This window comes from Tigriopus californicus, chromosome 9 (genome assembly GCF_007210705.1).
Source record: "Tigriopus californicus strain San Diego chromosome 9, Tcal_SD_v2.1, whole genome shotgun sequence".
NCBI classification, from domain to species: Eukaryota; Metazoa; Arthropoda; class Copepoda; order Harpacticoida; family Harpacticidae; genus Tigriopus; species Tigriopus californicus.
The window spans coordinates 3,932,544-3,949,575 of record NC_081448.1 but is presented as its reverse complement, the minus strand read 5'-3'; the positions used below and the strand labels follow the sequence as shown (position 1 = coordinate 3,949,575).

The following is a 17,032-nucleotide window of genomic DNA, read 5'->3' as shown; positions in this document are numbered from 1 at the left end:
ATTGCAAAATGCCATCAATCCACTTTAGTCATACTGCCAGGAGAACGGCCTTCAAATCAACACCAACAAGACGAAGGGCATGGTCTACCATAAAGGTCGTCTGCTTGCAACATCCTTCCACATCAACAACGTCCCGACGGAAATTGTCAAGACATTCAACTACGTCGGATTCACATTCACCCAACAACTCTCATTCACCTATCATCTCAACACCATCATCGCCAAAGCCAAGTTCGGATACCTCTTCCATCTATTACCCATCAAAAATCTTCCTCTTACTATAGTTCTTGAACTCTTCCGGTGTTTCATCCATCCCATCTTTCTCTACGGCCTTCACCTATGGCTCCCAAACTCCGCCATCAAATCTGCCGATGCCTGCTTCTCCAAATATCTGAAGCAATACCTCAGCGTGCCCCAATATGCCAATAACTCATGGATGCCCTCGGAATATTGGAGGACACGTACCTTTGCCCGGCTCCCCGCCAAATTCCATCATCGACGGGAGCTGACAAAGGAGTTGTTCAACCTAGCCCATCCTCTCTACTACAATAACCAAGCTTTTCATCACCTCCCTCTACCCTCCTGCATCTGCAATGTCTGCTCCAACCCTCTTCATTTCTACCATGTGCACTGAGGTACATATAGTCATTCTTCCCTAATACCACCTGTGATATCGGCAAAAAGAAATCTTTTTTATACCTTTGTTGTCATGGCCGAGAGCCGCAAATATATATAATAATAATAATAATAATAAAATCAGTTAAAAGAGACATGAAAAAAAGAAAACTGCTGATTTATCAAATCCAGAAAATGACATTTGGAATTTCTGCTCTCTTATCCTGCTCCAAAATTTTAGGGCTGATTTTATTGGGTCATTGAAGTGAATCACATTTAAGTGACTATTCTAGGACCTTTATTTCGCATCTCTGCTTTCGTAAGGAAGTTATCACTCATTTGTTTGATTAAGTTAGAATTCTTGCAGTTCGGTGGCACAATTGAACTCTACTTTTTGAGTATTTTCAAACTCAGGTGGAAGAGACATAAAACAATAATTAGAAAAAGAAAACTGTAGATAAATCAAATCCTCAAAATGGCATTTGGAATTTCTGCTCTCTTATTTTGCTCCAGAAATAAAGATTGACCTTATCTGTCCACGAATCAATGCAATTCTCGCCTAATAGTTCACACAAAAAATGGAAACCCTCATCAAGTTAGGATAAAGGGCAAATCCAAGACCTTGAGCAAATCAAGCTAGAATCAAACAGACTTTGATGAAGCAAATAAAGCCTCTGATTTATGACAAAGCTCACATCATTTATTGTTTTGCGGTAAGTTACAAGAATATGGCACTACATTATATAGCAGTATTTATGTGTACAATATAGAAAATAACAAAATACCTTATCTGGAATTGTCGCGTTGTAGAAAAAAGTTCAGAATGAATATTCAAAGCATCAGGACGTATTGATCTATTTGTATCGGTAAACCTTCTTCATGGCTTCCAAGTCAGGGACACCGTTCTTGACAAAACTCATCGGATTGTAAGACGAGACACTTTTGGCCATCACATCCGACTCAGTTAGGTTCAAGCTGACGAGGATTTGGTCGGTACGGTTACGTTGAGCGTTTCTCACGAGGTCCAGAAACTTCACTTCAGGCCAGGCATACGACTCGCAATCTCGGTCTGTCCCATTTTTCAATTGAAAACCCATCATATTGCCATCACCATACAGCTTGAATTGGCCTTTAATCTTGTAGTTGTTGACCCGATCAGCAATGCATCGCTCCTCAATGCCGGAAGTGATGGTGTTCAAAATAGATAACTCGTTGGCCATTTTGGTTTCGCCAAACTTCCGAAGACTGTATTTGAATTTCGCCAAAAAATGATTGTATAACATGTAATCTCCGGCCAGATACTCCTTCAAGGCTTCGCGGGCTTTGGAAGAAAGAGTGGACTTGGCAGATTTGTTTCGGCTGTTCAGTTTAAGAGAAGCTACATCCTTGTAGTCCCAACACAGGAGATTTTTTAAAAGTATCACAGATTCATTGTAGTGCTCTGCAATCATGACTAGATCAAAAGTACGATCAAGTTCATTGATCTTGTCCAAGATGGTTTCTTGGTCGTTCAAGAGGGGTCCTGGGACTCCGGAATCCCATAACATTTGATTTCGACCCAAATGCGCCACGTTCTTCCGGTCTTTGAGAAGACCGGTTTTGTTACTTAGGGCATATTCTTCCAAGGTGACTTTGTAAGACTTGGAAAAATTCACGTAGTCCCACATGGAGATGAATAGCTCTATAGGGTCTCTCAGAATTGTGATGTATTTGGTTCCCGGGCCCATGAGCAAGTTCACCTCGTCATAATTCCAAATACCGTGGAGGCAATAAAAATTATAGGTCATATTAATGGCGTCCCAGGGCGTATCCCAGAGGACAGAGCGATGAAATGGCCGGTTCCGCCCCACATAGTTGCCAACACGTGGCAAGGCCACATTCAGATCATGACCATATGCATATCGGAGAAATATATTCTGTACTGTTGTACTGGCACATTTGTGAGTCTTGAGAAATGCCACTTTGGTCTCCGAGTTACAATTCTTATATCCCAAAAATGGTCCTCCCGCGCGCTTTAAGGGCTTCCTGAAGTTAAAAAATATCCATTAGACAGAAGTTTGATAGGTTGAGCGATTTTATTTTCAACCGTTAACTTCTCATGATATTCTTACTCAAGGAATGAGTCTTCGGCAGGGTTGCCCACGAAGACAAATGTGAATAAAACAATACAGGCCGCAAAGGCTGTGTAGTGCTTCCATCTCGAGAATTTGAACATGAGGCTCCGGTACCTTAATATCCGGAGGTGGTATCGAAAACGTCGAGTCGATGACCAAGGCTGCAATACAACAAAAAACCCAAGGGTATGAGTTCATTGAAATGCGGCAAGACGTATCAGAGACATGAGTTATACCATTAGGGAAACGGACAAACCAATATCTTTTTTATATTTCCCACTCTTTGTTCCGGCATTAATATTCGCATTCGTAATCAAGTCATGGCTGAAATTTTCAAAGAAGCCAAATAACACTTTCGGGAGTAAAAAACAATATTTGGTTTCAAAACTTGAAGTTGCACTGGTTTGCAAACTGATCACATCAGTTTTAATTACTTCATGGTCTTTGAGAGTGAGAGACACCAGTCGAACTGATAAGCTGTGTTTTTGCTTTGCAAGCCAGCTTACTTGTTGTTCTTTCTCCCTTTGAACTTAATCTTTGTGTCAAAAGCGGGAATGTGCGGGCACCGACCTATCTTTAGATAAGCACCGATTTTAGAACTTTTCATTGAAACTTCCTTCAACTCAACTGGTCAATTTGTGCATTGTATGTCATCGGTCAACAACATTCTTACTAAAGTTTACAACTCAGTTGGTGTAAGGTTGAAAGTTTATAAAACATTTATGGGTTACTGGAACTATGAAGAGTGTTTGAAAGAATACGAGACCCTTAACGGCCTAGATGGCGCTACGTACATTTTCTGAGGGATTGCCTCGCAATCTGACAGTGAACTATCAACGTTAGTCTGCTATAATTATATGCGACCCTGTACATTTAACCATACGATCTATATCGACTAAAGTTGTCTAGCGCCAAAAATCCATACATCAACAATCTCGCCCAATTATTGATCTCACTTTGTGAGTATCCAGGGTAGCTAAGAGACTCCAAATCTCCATTGGGCATGCACTCGAAATCAAATGATAAATAGGGTCCCATGATCAAAGTATTAATATGAAAGGAAGTTCAAAACAATTTTTGCTCTATTTTTGCCTGTATTTGCCCTTTGCAGGCCGCCATCTATTGGTGATTAAAAAAGAAACGATTTGCCACTACAATTCCACGTGCGAGAAAAGGCGCAGATCAATAACTATCAAGAAAGCTGACGTAACAAGCCTGACTTTATCAAAAGGTATGATCCACCATGACATCTAAAAATTAGCCGAGTGCCTCTGAATTCAATTAAAATAGTTGTTGCATATTGTGTAGTAAAATGAATATCTTCTTTAATGGACAAAGGCCGAGTCTGTTTTTACTAGCTCCGTCTTACGCAACGCCTTTCATACGAAATATGATCGTAATCGGAACAGAACTTCACCTCGTGGCGGCAGGCAGTGCTGGTCAAAATAACAAAATAGTCTCTCTTTGTTAAGCGGATACGAAAATATCCTCTGAGAGAGGATGTTCGACGGACTAAGGGGTAAATTTTTCAAAGGCCATTAACACCCAAACACCAAAGACCTATCGTTGTCTTGCAATTTAGAAAATGGTCAGCCATCAAATGTAGACTACAACAAGAGTGACAAAAGTGCAAATAATTTCTTCTATCAGACATCATACGTTCTTTGTGACGTCATCTTCCTTTTTCAGGGGTTTCATCATCTGAAAATACTTCACGTGTTGAACTTCATCGGCATATTTGTTAATGGAGTAGTTAGCTTTGGCGTCATTAGGGAAACGCAGCAATTGCCATTGTCTCTTTTCAACAAGGGTTTGAATAGGCAAAGTTCATTAGACAATCTAAGTTGCCTTTGGGTGATTCTTGCCATGACAGAGTGGAAGAAATTGCTCTCTAAAATAAGGCCAACTTCTGCCTTAGAGACTTTGTCCCTGTCTTCGAAAGCAAATTCTATTCTGTTAGCGTCATATTGACTTCGCTATGAAGGACGGACGTGTTTTCCAACTCCGAATTCTGATGTTCCTGCAGCGTTCTTTGATGTTCCTTCCAGTGAGGAGCTTAGAATGTGGCGTCCAGGTGAGCTGAGAGCTCTGTCCGTCCCATAGACCACAAAACACAAAACAGACTCACCACAAGTCAGATAAATAAATGCAGATCATATTAAGTGCTTTCAAAATCAAAATGCATTCGCCTTTTTTACAATTCATCGTACCCCGAAATTTTTCCAAGAACATATTCCCAAAAAGCAGTCATGTCATGTCACTTGCACCATTTCTCAACCGCCGAGGTGACTTTCTCGGTGAGGATGGTGGTCACCACCCGTTCCCATGACTTCTGAAGGTTCTTACCGGCAATGGATAGACCCGGGAAAGCTGATTTCACAATTGGAAATGGGAAAAAGTCAGCCAAGGCAAGATCTGGCGAGTATGTTGGGTTTATTTGCAACGAGTTCTTGCAAGACCTTTGCTTTGTGAACATGAACATTGTCCCAATGAAATATAAAGCCGTGCTCAGCTTTGAGTGGTCGTCAATTCGAAAAAAAACTTTCTTTTATAGGGTTATATCAGGTGTACATAGATCATCTCGGTGAAGTCGAAGAACGTCAGAACCAAAACGTTGTCTTTCGAGGCATGAACATGGGCTGTAATTGGGCCTCGGTTATCCAACTTGAGCCACAGTTTAGACTATTCTAGAAGCTCTTAAACTCCCTTGGCGATTTTACAATATGTGATCTCGACAACGCTCGGGGAAAAGGAGACAGCTTAATACTTACTGTATAAGCTATGGCAAAATTTGGCACTAATAACAATTGCTAAAAATTCTTTANCAAGTCCGTCATTATTACTCCCAATCCTTGTCATTATGGTGCTATGTTCCGCATTTGGATGCTCTAATCAGAACAATGGGAAGAGGGAAAAGCTCTATGATGGATTGGGAGCCCACAGATCACTCGAGATTGTGCCAGGTAAGTGAAGTGAAGCAGAATAAGGGGTTTCCATCCAATCATGTGTGTGCCAATTCAGGACACCCTCACAAAACCATAGTCATCCACAAAGTTTCTCAACATGGATTGGCAGACTTGACTTGGAGTGGGCACTTGTAAAAAAACAAGTTGTCATTCTCAGGTTTTTGATCTGCTGCCATTTATGTACAAAAAGAACGATCTTTGACTCTTTTACGACAATTCATTTACACCGCCAAAGAAAAAAAGCGTCTATGACCTTTTTTACGCCGTTGAAGCCCACAGTGTTTCCATAATATAATCATGTATTCTTGATTTGCTTGCGTATACCATAGCTGATAGTTCTGTTAACTTTTAATTAAATTCCTCTCCAGACCAAATTGTGAAACGTTTTCAATGCCATTGATCCAACGACTGTCATTATAAATTGTTTTGAAATAAAAATAATGATTAATTAATTATTATTTCTCTTTTTGTGAGATGAAATTTCTTAGTTTTAACGCCACCTCTACATTCCTTTAACCATTCCATGTATCTGTTAGAAGTCCAGATTGTTGAAAGGAAGACATCATATATTACTCCTACGTTGTCGCCAAGCCAAATCATTCAATTCCTAAAACTAACTCTCCAATATTACACATTAGAGCAACAACTAAGAGCCGTAGAGCAAAGACAAAAATTCAAGTCCAAAACAAAAATGAAAGAAAGAGTGATATAATTATTTATTTTATGGAAATGAATATGAATTTAGGTCAAACTCTTGACTCCCTTACGCATCTCCACGCTTTTGCTAGGAATTCTTTTGCCTTTTTTTTCTTCTTTAACTTGGAACTTTGAATGTCACTTGCCATTGCAAATAATCTTGCTTGGAAGAATTTTGAGGCTATTTTGTCAGTCAATTTGTGGCAATCCCGAGTAGCTGTTGCGGACTGAAAGGATTTAACAAGGTTTTTCAATATGTTTTGTCTTGAATGTTTGTAAACATCTTTAACCAAACACTGAAAGTGCTCTTCAGCAGGCATGACAAGGCCCACAAACAGTTCATTAGGACATTGGACCAAGCTTTGTCCCATTACATCCTTTAAAACTTGGAGACTGGCGCGTTCTTGATGCACTTCAATTCCGTCAGTCACTTCAATAAAGGATAAACACTGACTGCATGTCACATAACGCTTTTTTACAGCCCAGATCACATTACCAGCCAGGTAGAATAGGATGTTCTTTGGCATTTTATTCGGCTCTTGGGAGTCTTGTTCTGAAATCGAACGCGGGAAGGAGTTTGCAATGCGGAGCTGTCGTTGTCATTTTCTTTGTCAATGGTTGCAGGATTTGATTCGGGTTTATCCAGAAAATCTGCTAAATCCGTCCCCTTGGCAAAATCGTAATTGTTGTTCTTGTGTTCTTTCAAATATTGTTAAATAGTGATGGCTCGCAAGCTATACCCGAATTTTTTGGGAGTAGGAATGAGGATTTTGGATCTCACCATCAAAAACAAGTTTTCTAATGAGTCTTGGCTCATGCACCGAGTCATGAAAAAGGAGAGATCCCGCTCGTCTAAGAGATAAGAAGTCAGGTTGAGCAAGGTTAATGCGCTCATAATACCTCCGGTTTGAATTGGCTTCCAACCACCATTAACAAAGTTAACATCATCGAAAAACGCGATTAACGTCCTTTAAAAAAAAGGACAGTGCTGTTAAGTTTATCCTCCCTCCGGCGGCTTAAGGCTCGTGATATGACCCTTGACGTCACCAGGTCAAACAACCTGCTCAGCGTGTTCACAAACGCGGCCGTTGCAAGGAGTTCCGATGAGTATCCCTCCTCTTTTACGAAGTAGACCAGACTGTCTGCAACTGGCTTGGAAAACAACGCTATTGCTCCAGCAACACTCATTTTAAAGAAGTTGGTAGGATGAATCACTGCGTCAGTCAGCTTTGTTGCAATTTTTAATCCAGGTTTATCATGAGCTTCCGTCACTATTTCAATGTGTTTCTCTGTCGCGATGTTAGTAATTAGGCCTTTTGTTGTAACAAAACAATCAGGTAACTTGAGCGTTCTTGTTTATACTTCTGTTACCACAAAATAATCCTCGAATATTTTTCAAAACATGGGAGGGTTGGTAATGTTATCTTTGTCACAAGGATGAAGCACATTCACTTTCCATTCACTATTCTTCCCACTTCGGATTCCAAATCATTTAAAACATGCCAAATTGGAGCTGCCCATGTCTGCTTAGACATTTATAACCTCTTAACATACATGGCGGGATCAAATCACAATGTCATTGACAATGGGACCAATAACATTGCCATCCACGGATCCAGATGTGTAGTAGTAGGGTACTATTTGTTTCCAACGCACAGTAATACCACAAATTTGGAAAACTAGGGCCTTGGTGGCACTTCCAAAGTGATGGGGAAGAGTTACATTACCCGGAAACGAGTCACTCTTAGCATCATAATCAAATAAAGGAAGCTTTAACGCCATTTCGTCCATGGTCAGACAGCACAACCTTTCAATTGGTTCCATAGCCTTTGTTTTAATTTGAAGCATCGTGAATACCTCTGCAAGAATTCCACTCTTGAAATTAATATTTTTGGTTCTCCATCATAGAGTTCGAAGTGAAGGGAGAGGATATCCTAGCTCTTGCAGCACACCATACCCGGCAGCTCCACATGAAAATCTAATCCGAAGTGCCTTCTTGATAGTTTCCTTGCTCCAAGAAGACCCCCGCATGCTAAACTGATTCAGGAATCGAGACTCATCATTTTTGAGTTGAGTTGTACGCCTGGTTTTTGTTGAGTTCTTCAATTTCCCGTTCATGGGTTGCAACTTTAGCTTGAGCTTTCTTCAACTTCATCTCCAAGACGTGAAAGATGTCGTCTGTAGATGTTATTTCCACAACCAAGTCTTCCCTCATTTCGTCATTTTTCAATGTTTGAATACATTGAGATTTGGGATTAGAATAGGTAAACTCCACATCAATCCCTCTCTTCAGAGTTTCAGGGAATACTCTATTTGGCACTGAGTATTCGTGGTCCTGCAAAACAATTTGACGAGCAAGATCTACTGTATGTCAAGAGAAGAGCGTCGAGTCGGGTCTTTTCGTGGTGGACGAGGTGTAGGATAGAAGAAAAAAAATGTTGGAATTGCGTTGGCCTTGAGACCACGGTTTCCGCTTGGAAAGATTTTGAAAGATGATTTGATTCATCGAAATGGACCTGAAATCGAATGGTTCCTTTATATGAGATAATTTTCGTACATAAATGGAAGCAGATCAAAAACTTTCAAATGACGACTTGTTTTTTTAAGTGCCCACTCCAAATCAAGTCTGGTAATCCATGTCGGGAAAATTTGTGGATAACTATGGTTTTGTGAGGCTGTCCTGAATTGGCACACACATGATTGGATGGCCCAAGAAACCCCTAATTCTGCTTCACTTTACTTACCTGGCACAATCTTGAGTGATCTGTGGGCTCCCAATCCATCATAGAGCTTTTCCCTCCTCCCATTGTTCTGATTAGAGCATCCAAATGCGGAACATAGCACCATAATGACATGGATTGGGAGTAATAATGACGGACTTGGATTTTTTGAGACCAAGTGGTTCCTTTCTTTCAGGGCTGTTTCCTGGACTCTCTCTATAATAAACAACATCAATTCAGGGAGACCTTGTAGGCTTGCAAGTAGGGAAAACCAGTTCTGAATTGGTATATCATGAAATGATGACTAGCAATAAAGAAGTATCCTCTCTGTTACAACCAATAGATAAAACATGCTTTACTACACATTTTACAAGTTCATTGAGCACAATTTGGAGACTTAGACGCAATAATTAGATACTAATTTCTTTCGCCGTGAATACACTATTCGACAACCAATGGCGTTCAAGGCACCCAAATCCTTGGCTAAACACAGATTAGCTCAGATTTGTTGACGTTGCCATTCTCTTACTTTAGTCTCTAGAACAAGGAGGTATTATAGTGTGGTTGACCCCAACGCAAAAACTAATTGGTATCTCAATATGTGTTTGCATAATTGGTTATAAATGGTATAACTCAGGTCTATAATATGTCTTGCCCCTTTTCAATGAACTCATGCCCTTGTATTGTTTGTTGTGTTGCAGTCTTGGTCCTTGTCTTCACGTTTTTCAGACCACCTCCAGAAATTCCCGTATCGGAGCCTTATGTCCAAATTGGCGAGATGGAAGTACTACACTGCCCTAGCGGCCTGTTTTGTTTTATTCGCAATTGTCTTCGTGGGCAACCCTGTTGAAGACTCACTCCTTGAGTAAGAATATAATGAGAAGCTAACAGTCAGGGCACTAGTCGTTCCTCAATAAAAAGAACGAATTACAGTTACAATTACTTTGGTCAAAAATGTCAATTCGTTACACAGTCACTTGTTCCGTGCACAATCGAGTACATTATCCTAATATGATATGGATGAATGATGTACGGAATGTACACATAGTTCACGAACGGTGTTTATCAAAACGTTAAGAAATGTATATTAGATCTTGGGAAAACCACAAAGTTGTTGGATTGCCCATTGTGTAGTCCGTTTGTCGGTCAGATGTCGACCAAATGCCAGCCTAATGCTCGTAGTGACGTCATCAAACCATGGAAAAGCTCCAGTACCCGAGGGGCTGGTCAGCCCAGCTACAACCATGGGTGAGGAATGTCGGATACATGTTTGAAGGGAGAAAAACAGGAAATCCTCGGTCACCAAAACCGATATTCTCGTGATCATTGTGAGAGGGGGAAAGAAATCGGAAATAAGCAATCTCACCCTCAAGATCGACGTTACCAAAATGTTGGCCCCCTGACAGCAAATGACGACAAATCCTTCCTGAATGTTCCGTTGGGACGCAGTTCCGGCCCAATGTCAACCCTTTGCCGTCTAGACCCACTGGTGGTCAGATGTGACCCACATGCCACACCTTACAGAAGAGGCAGAGGTAATCCATTGTCGGCAATCTGAGGAACCCCTTGATGGCCAATGTGACTGACCTGACGAAAGGAGGTCAACCCTGGACATTGAAGAAACCGTCGCCCGTCCACCAAGGGCCCTGGAACAACCCGTTTAGCCTCCATGTGGAAGAGGCGGAAGCCAACATTGTACGGGATAGTTAAATCAACGAACAGTCACATTTTTGGGCTCGAGCAGAGCAGGAGACACATTTTTGCGCTCGAGGAGAGCAGAGGCACCTTTTGGATCTCGAGGAGATAAGTCACATCTTTCGTGCTCAAGCAGAACAGGGTTATGTTGGAACACCCGAAGTGAAAGGACCTCTCCGATCGTGAAGCTCTACTCGTTGGGTGAACGAAGGACAATTGTGCTAACGTGCTGGAAATCAAGTCGATCTATTTTGAAACCAGAGCAGTAAAAGTCAACGCTTGGAGACGGGACCCAGGAAGCCGTGCAGAGTCAAGAGGACCTGGGGAGGTGCACAGCAATACTTCAATGAGCCAGTATAGACGAGTTGAAAAGTCTCTGGAGCTGAGTACAGGTGCAACTTCTGAGTTATACTCCGTCAATTCGATTCTGGACTTTCAATCCCATCGAACCGACGTCATCGCCGTGGATCTCCGTTGGACGCAAGACTCACCCTCATCAAAAAGTAGGATCAAACCAGTTTCTATCCATGCATGTTTTCCCTCTTCCATGGCCAAGCAATTACCCCCTCGTTCATTACCCAAGCAAGACAGCTGATTGGTAGAGTGTATTTTTCATGTAGAGCAATTGAATAAAGTAGATGGAACTGCAATCGAAGTTCATCTTTGATTTGGCAAGAATCAGGTGTTAGACTCCAAGTGTAGAGATCAGCATCGTTTGATAGATACCCAGTAGACTAGGATAGTGAACACATTTTGCAGGATAGTTAGCCTTGAAGATTGGCCCAGGTATGCCAGACACCGAGATTGATCTGGGACCAATGGGGAGTAGAGGTAGCTAGCGATTTGTATCCTTAGTCATTTGATGATTGTTTGAGGCCCTGATAAAGGAAGCTCGAACTATTGCTCGTATGCCCTGATTAGGGTTATAAACCGGAAGGCCTTAAGATAGGTCTAAGAAATTTAAGCCCATGTACTAGGTGCTCTCCATTTTAGAGAGCTATCAAGGTATTTTTACCTAGTGCTTGGGTCAGGAGTTCCATGTTTCCGTTCACCACGGGAATTCAATAAGTCAGGACCTTTCACCCCTGGCTGGTGGACGGAACATAGAGTCTCAAAAATGTAATGGCATTCCTCATTATTCATTCCATATCCTAAGATTTGGATGATCAATTTTTCATGGCTTTTGCCCTATCAAGGCCATACTAAAGAATTTGTTTTTAAGCAGTCCTAACATGTAACGTTAAAAGACTTTGTGTCAACATTTTTCAATAATTAGCATTGGCATTTGATCTTGGCATCATAATTGTAAATATATGTATCATAATGTTTTGAGGAGTCCAAGATTGGAACCCTGAATAGGGTAACAATTACTGAAAGTTTGAAACAATGTCGCCAAAGTCATGAAAAAACAGTATTTGACATGGTCAAGCCGGTAAAGCTTCCCTGTTAGAAGCCTATGCCTTAAGTTGTGAATATGTGGAAGCTTTGGAAATTTGATGCATCCTACTCAAGCCAATGAAAGATTATCCTAGCTTGTCAATTGCATTGAATCAGGTCTTCATTCCAACGGAATTTGATTGAGAAGATGTGAACATAAAGTAGCAAATGCATAAGATTTAAAACCAAAAATACCATCACATTACTTAAGAGCAAGCACAATTTTCAACCTTTTCATTGTTTATTATATGCTAGATGAAAATAGCAAATAATGACAATTTTGTTGAGCCTTAAGTTTCCTCACAAGTCATGACATAAACAAAAATTACAGGTCATTCTGGAACCTGAAACAGGAACGAGTAATTCTTTCAGTTTTTTGAGTTGCCATAATCATGCAATTCTAAAATGCAATTGCATTTCACATGATGGAGCTCGCTGAGAATAGTTGCATTTTAGTTTGCTGCTGTTCTTATCTTCAGGAATTTTGAACCAAGGTGTGATTTCCTCTGTTGCTCCTTGGTTATCGTGCACGTTTAGTGTTTTACTCAATTAGGTTTGGTTTTTCACGGCTCTTTGGTAAGAAGAAATTACTTTAAAACCTAATAAGTTTCTTGCTCATTTATATTCATGTCTAGCTTTATCAGTTTCTCTCTGATTTTGTAGTTATAGTGTTTCTAGTTCCAAATCGTTAAGCAGTAGTTCTTTATTTAGATTGTATTCGTCCTTGACAGTTAGATTTATTGTTCATCAGTGTATTGATTTAACTTTAATGTTAAACCAGTTGAGTTTCTGTGTTTTTGCGTTGTTTTACTAGTTACTATATATGTTCTTGATTCGTTGCTTTTCTCTGTCCATTACTACTTGTTTATTATCTCCATCTTAGATTTGTATTGTTTAGTTTAATGTGAAGCAGTTCATTCCCTACTTTGGCTTCGTTGCCCTGTATCTCAGGACAAGATTGCATAGACTTTTAGTTTTTTTTCTTCTCTTTCTTAGTCTCTTGATTTTACTGCTCATAGATAGTTCCTCCTGCATTCATGATGGAATCTATTTTGGTAAAGTCAGCAAAGAGGCTAAGCAATGTTTGGACTTGGTCTTGGCAGGGAAGGATTCTTTCGTAGTCAATCAGCCCTTTATTATAGAGGCTTTAGGTGCTTGGGTCAATGAACCAGGGTTCTGCTTGAAGAACAGGCTAACCCAATAGTTGAGAAGTTGACTGATTTGACCAATATAGAGGTTGAAGTAGTATCTCCTCTTGAAATAGAGCACAGAAAGACGATTGCAGAGAAAACAGTCTGTCCTGTTTACCGGAAGCAGCCTTATCCTGACAGTAGGAAAAGGCTGTTAGCTTGACTACCTAAATGTTGTCAAAAACTTCTTAAGTTCGGCTTTGAGAAGTACAATGGGAGGAGGAGATGTTCGAGGGTAGATTGTCCTTTTTGTCACCCGTTCATGTGCCGTCAGTCTATGAGACTTAAAGACGTGCTTTAATGTACGGTGTACCTCCGTCCACGTAGAAGGGACGCAAAGAAAGGCGAGAATAGGATGGCTCAGTTTCTTAAGCCTAATCCCACCCCACCCCTTCCTTAACCATTTAGCTTCCTCCCTCCCCCCTTCTCCTAAACCCACCCTCTCGCCAATTCCCTCCTCTTCCTTCAAATACCCAATCTACCCCTATTCCTATAAACACTCTCGTCCCTAATATTCCTTGCCCCACCCCAATTCCCAAAATTCGTCCTGTTCTAATGTAGCTGCCCAACCCATTTCCCAAACCCAACCATCCCATTAGTTCATGCTTTGCCTCCAGTAGAACGTAGATTTGTAGATGAGAGGGATTTTTTTATGGTTGGAGGGGATGGACCAAGATCTTGTGAACTTGCTTCGTCAAAAGAGAGGCCCGTAAGGGGGTTATATTTGAACGTGCATTGTCTGATTTTCTAAAAAAACAGCACAAAAGTTAAAATCTTAGAAGAACTAGCCTTTCTAGAGAGATTTCATTCATCTATTTATAACAGAATAAGAACTTCGTTCGTTGTGATAGGATACGTTCTGATAATCCCATATCCCACATGGGGTGTATCCTATACGTTAGGAATGATTTGCAAATTAGTCGTGTACAAATGTTGAATAGAGAAGTAGAGTTCTTAGTTTGTCATGTTCAAGGTCTTGATCTGTCTATGGTAACAATGTATAGACCCTCATCTAGTTCAGTAAGCTCTTTTCCTGCTCTCAACTGCCTCATGCGGGCTTCCTTTTTATTGCGTAAGCGGTGCGTTCCAACATTGCTCACCGCTTGGCCAGTAAGCGGGAAATAAAGTACTTTATTGTCCTGCTTTCTTGCATGTAAAGATGGTGAGACAGTGACAGCTTGGCCTATTAGCAAGTAGCAGGACGCTGAAAAACTCTCATTCAATAGCACTGAACGATTTTCCTCTGTGAGCAAAATTCATAGATATGAAGAGCTCGAGTGAATTCTCTCATCAAACGCATGCATATCGCACATGATTTAGGCTTAAACAATTAATTTGAAAGCATTCATATCTAATATCATATACGGTATGGGTTAAAGTGAAGTAATAAGTGCAAAAACCTTTCAACACATTTGCTGGCAAGAATATTCTATTAGGGTCATGGGTCAATGGTACATCTATGGACACATCTTGCTGGGTTGGACGAGTAACTTGAATAGTGCCAAAATGACTTCAGGGTCGTAGAAAATTGGGCGGAAGGCCATGAGACAAAATCGATCAGGAAAATGCTATATTAACCTGGAAATGCGGGGGTAGCACCAGAGCAAATAACGTTTTGGATTTGGTCTTTTCCATTGACCCTGATCTGATCCATTCTGTCCCCAGGGAGTACATTCCTCCTTGGTTTTGCACCTAGCACGTGTGGTGTTTGCCTGCTCTACAGCTGGTTCTCATTCACACGCACTGGTTTCTCCCTTGGCTCTCTTGCTCTGTCTTCTTCTTCTACTTTTTTCATCTTTATTTTCCTCTTGCTCATTTCTAACGGGTTCCTCAATGAAACTGAAGGAACCCTCCAGAATATTTTTTCCATATTTTTGTTCAGGTTCCCAGTATTTTCAATTAGGATCCCTCAAATAACCTTGCTTTCAATAACCATGGAAGCTTTGTTGAAGGGACTTTCTGAAGGGGCTAGGAACTGTCTTGAGCTGGTTTTTGGATGGGAAAAACCCCGTCCTCTATCAATAAGCCGTTCATTATGGAAGCTTTAATGGCTTGGGTTGGTCACACCCAGCCCACTATTGACTATGGGATGAACCAGTCAAGTGTTAGGCAAAAGGGAAACAGGCACTGAACACTCTTGATTTGATTCAAAACGCCATTGGCAGTCAAAAAAGTCAAAGAGGTGAAAGAGAATGCTCTAGAAATTATCGATGTCCATAAAGACGAGAGATGCAAAAAGGCAGGGAAAGGGTGTAAATTGGCTCACCCAGAATGGTGTCCCAAACTTGGAGAATTTGGCCTTCTCAATTCAATGAGAAGGGCTGTTCCAAACAGGGGTGTAGCTTTTTCCACCCATGTATGTGCATGAGATCTTTGAAGGCACAAGGTGTGGCCTCAATTTCAATTGCGCAAAAGGCCCATCCTTCAGGAGCACTAGGAGGAAGAGACAGCAAGTTGTTCTCAACCCATTGTCAAGTCTCTCAACAGACTTACCCACCCCTTTCCTCTCTCCTTCCTATTCCCTCCCCTTGTTTTCCCTTCCTCTCCTACAGACCTCTCCCTCAATGTCGCTTTAACATCTCTTCTGCCCAACTTTGTAGCCCTAAAGCCCCCTCTGGTCGTCATGAGCCAACGAATCTTTTAGAATTGTTGCTCAGGTGGCGGGCGCAGAGTTCCTTCCCTCTTCTCCTCCCCTTTTACCCGCTTCTCAAAGGTTACTTTATCCTCCACCTAGAGGTTAGTTTTGTCCAAAACAGGATTTTTTAAGGTTAGAGAGCCTAGTCAAAAGATTTGAAGCTTTAGTCCATCGAAGGGTTATGTGCCAATAAAAGGGCTTATTTGAATGAGCATTGTCTTATTTCCAAAATAAAGACAGCACAAAGATCAAAGGTTCTTGAGGTAATAGCTTAGATAGGCAGGTCTCGTTCATTTCCATGACGGAAACTTGGTTTAGTTCGGGTGTGATAGAGTAAGCCCGCTGACAAATCCCATTGTCCACATGGGAGCATATGTCATGAGTTTAGAAATGACCCTCGCATTAGTAATGTAAAAAAAATTGGTGCGAAATTGGAGAAAGTAGAGTTTGTTAGTTTGTCGTCTTCCAGGTCTTGATCTGGTCCATTGTGACAATATGTAATGGCCCCGCTCTTGTTCCAGTAAGGGTCGTTCTTGTTCAGCTCTCAAATTCATAGGAAATGGAGTTGGGACCAGGTCAGTTTGCTCAAAGGTTTTCTTTGTAGGGGGACTTCAATTCTTCCGGTTAGCCGTTGTAGAGTGGAAGGTAGTCCTAATGGGTATATTCCTAACATGTAAATTCCTAACATGGTTGGGGATCAGTTCTCCAGTGTGTTTTCAACCCGCACTGAGTTCAAGAGAGTCAAACAGCTCATTCGATTCTAAAGATGAGTCTGTTTGAGATTGACAAGGTCAAGTCAAGTTGAGCAATAAGATGGATCTTGTAGTCAAACTTGTAGTCAACTCAAATTCCATTGGTAGACCGCAAAATAGCGCTATAAGATTGAAAGGTATAAATAGATGAGTTGAACCTTTCCATTTTAATAGTACTGGGATTACATTTCCTTTAGCGGTTAGGATAAGCC

The 17,032-nt window shown here is 41.0% G+C and overlaps 1 protein-coding gene and 1 long non-coding RNA gene across 2 annotated transcripts in view; one reads left to right on the top strand and one right to left on the bottom strand.

The window, feature by feature from the left end:
- Window positions 1-1,293: 1,293 nt before the first annotated feature.
- The window catches only part of LOC131887262 (galactosylceramide sulfotransferase-like), a 21,419-nt gene continuing 5,680 nt past the window's right edge, over window positions 1,294-17,032 (bottom strand). The window contains exons 2-3 of the mRNA XM_059235816.1: window positions 2,727-2,890; window positions 1,294-2,640 (exon numbers count right to left, since the gene is read on the bottom strand). Coding sequence (XP_059091799.1) covers window positions 1,470-2,640; window positions 2,727-2,830 — 1,275 coding nt within the window. The 5' untranslated portion in view covers window positions 2,831-2,890 and the 3' untranslated portion in view covers window positions 1,294-1,469. The remainder of the gene's footprint in view (window positions 2,641-2,726; window positions 2,891-17,032) is intronic.
- LOC131887264 (uncharacterized) lies at window positions 5,559-10,050 on the top strand. Its single transcript, XR_009374019.1, has 2 exons — window positions 5,559-5,692; window positions 9,813-10,050. It is a non-coding gene; the product is annotated as an uncharacterized LOC131887264 (long non-coding RNA).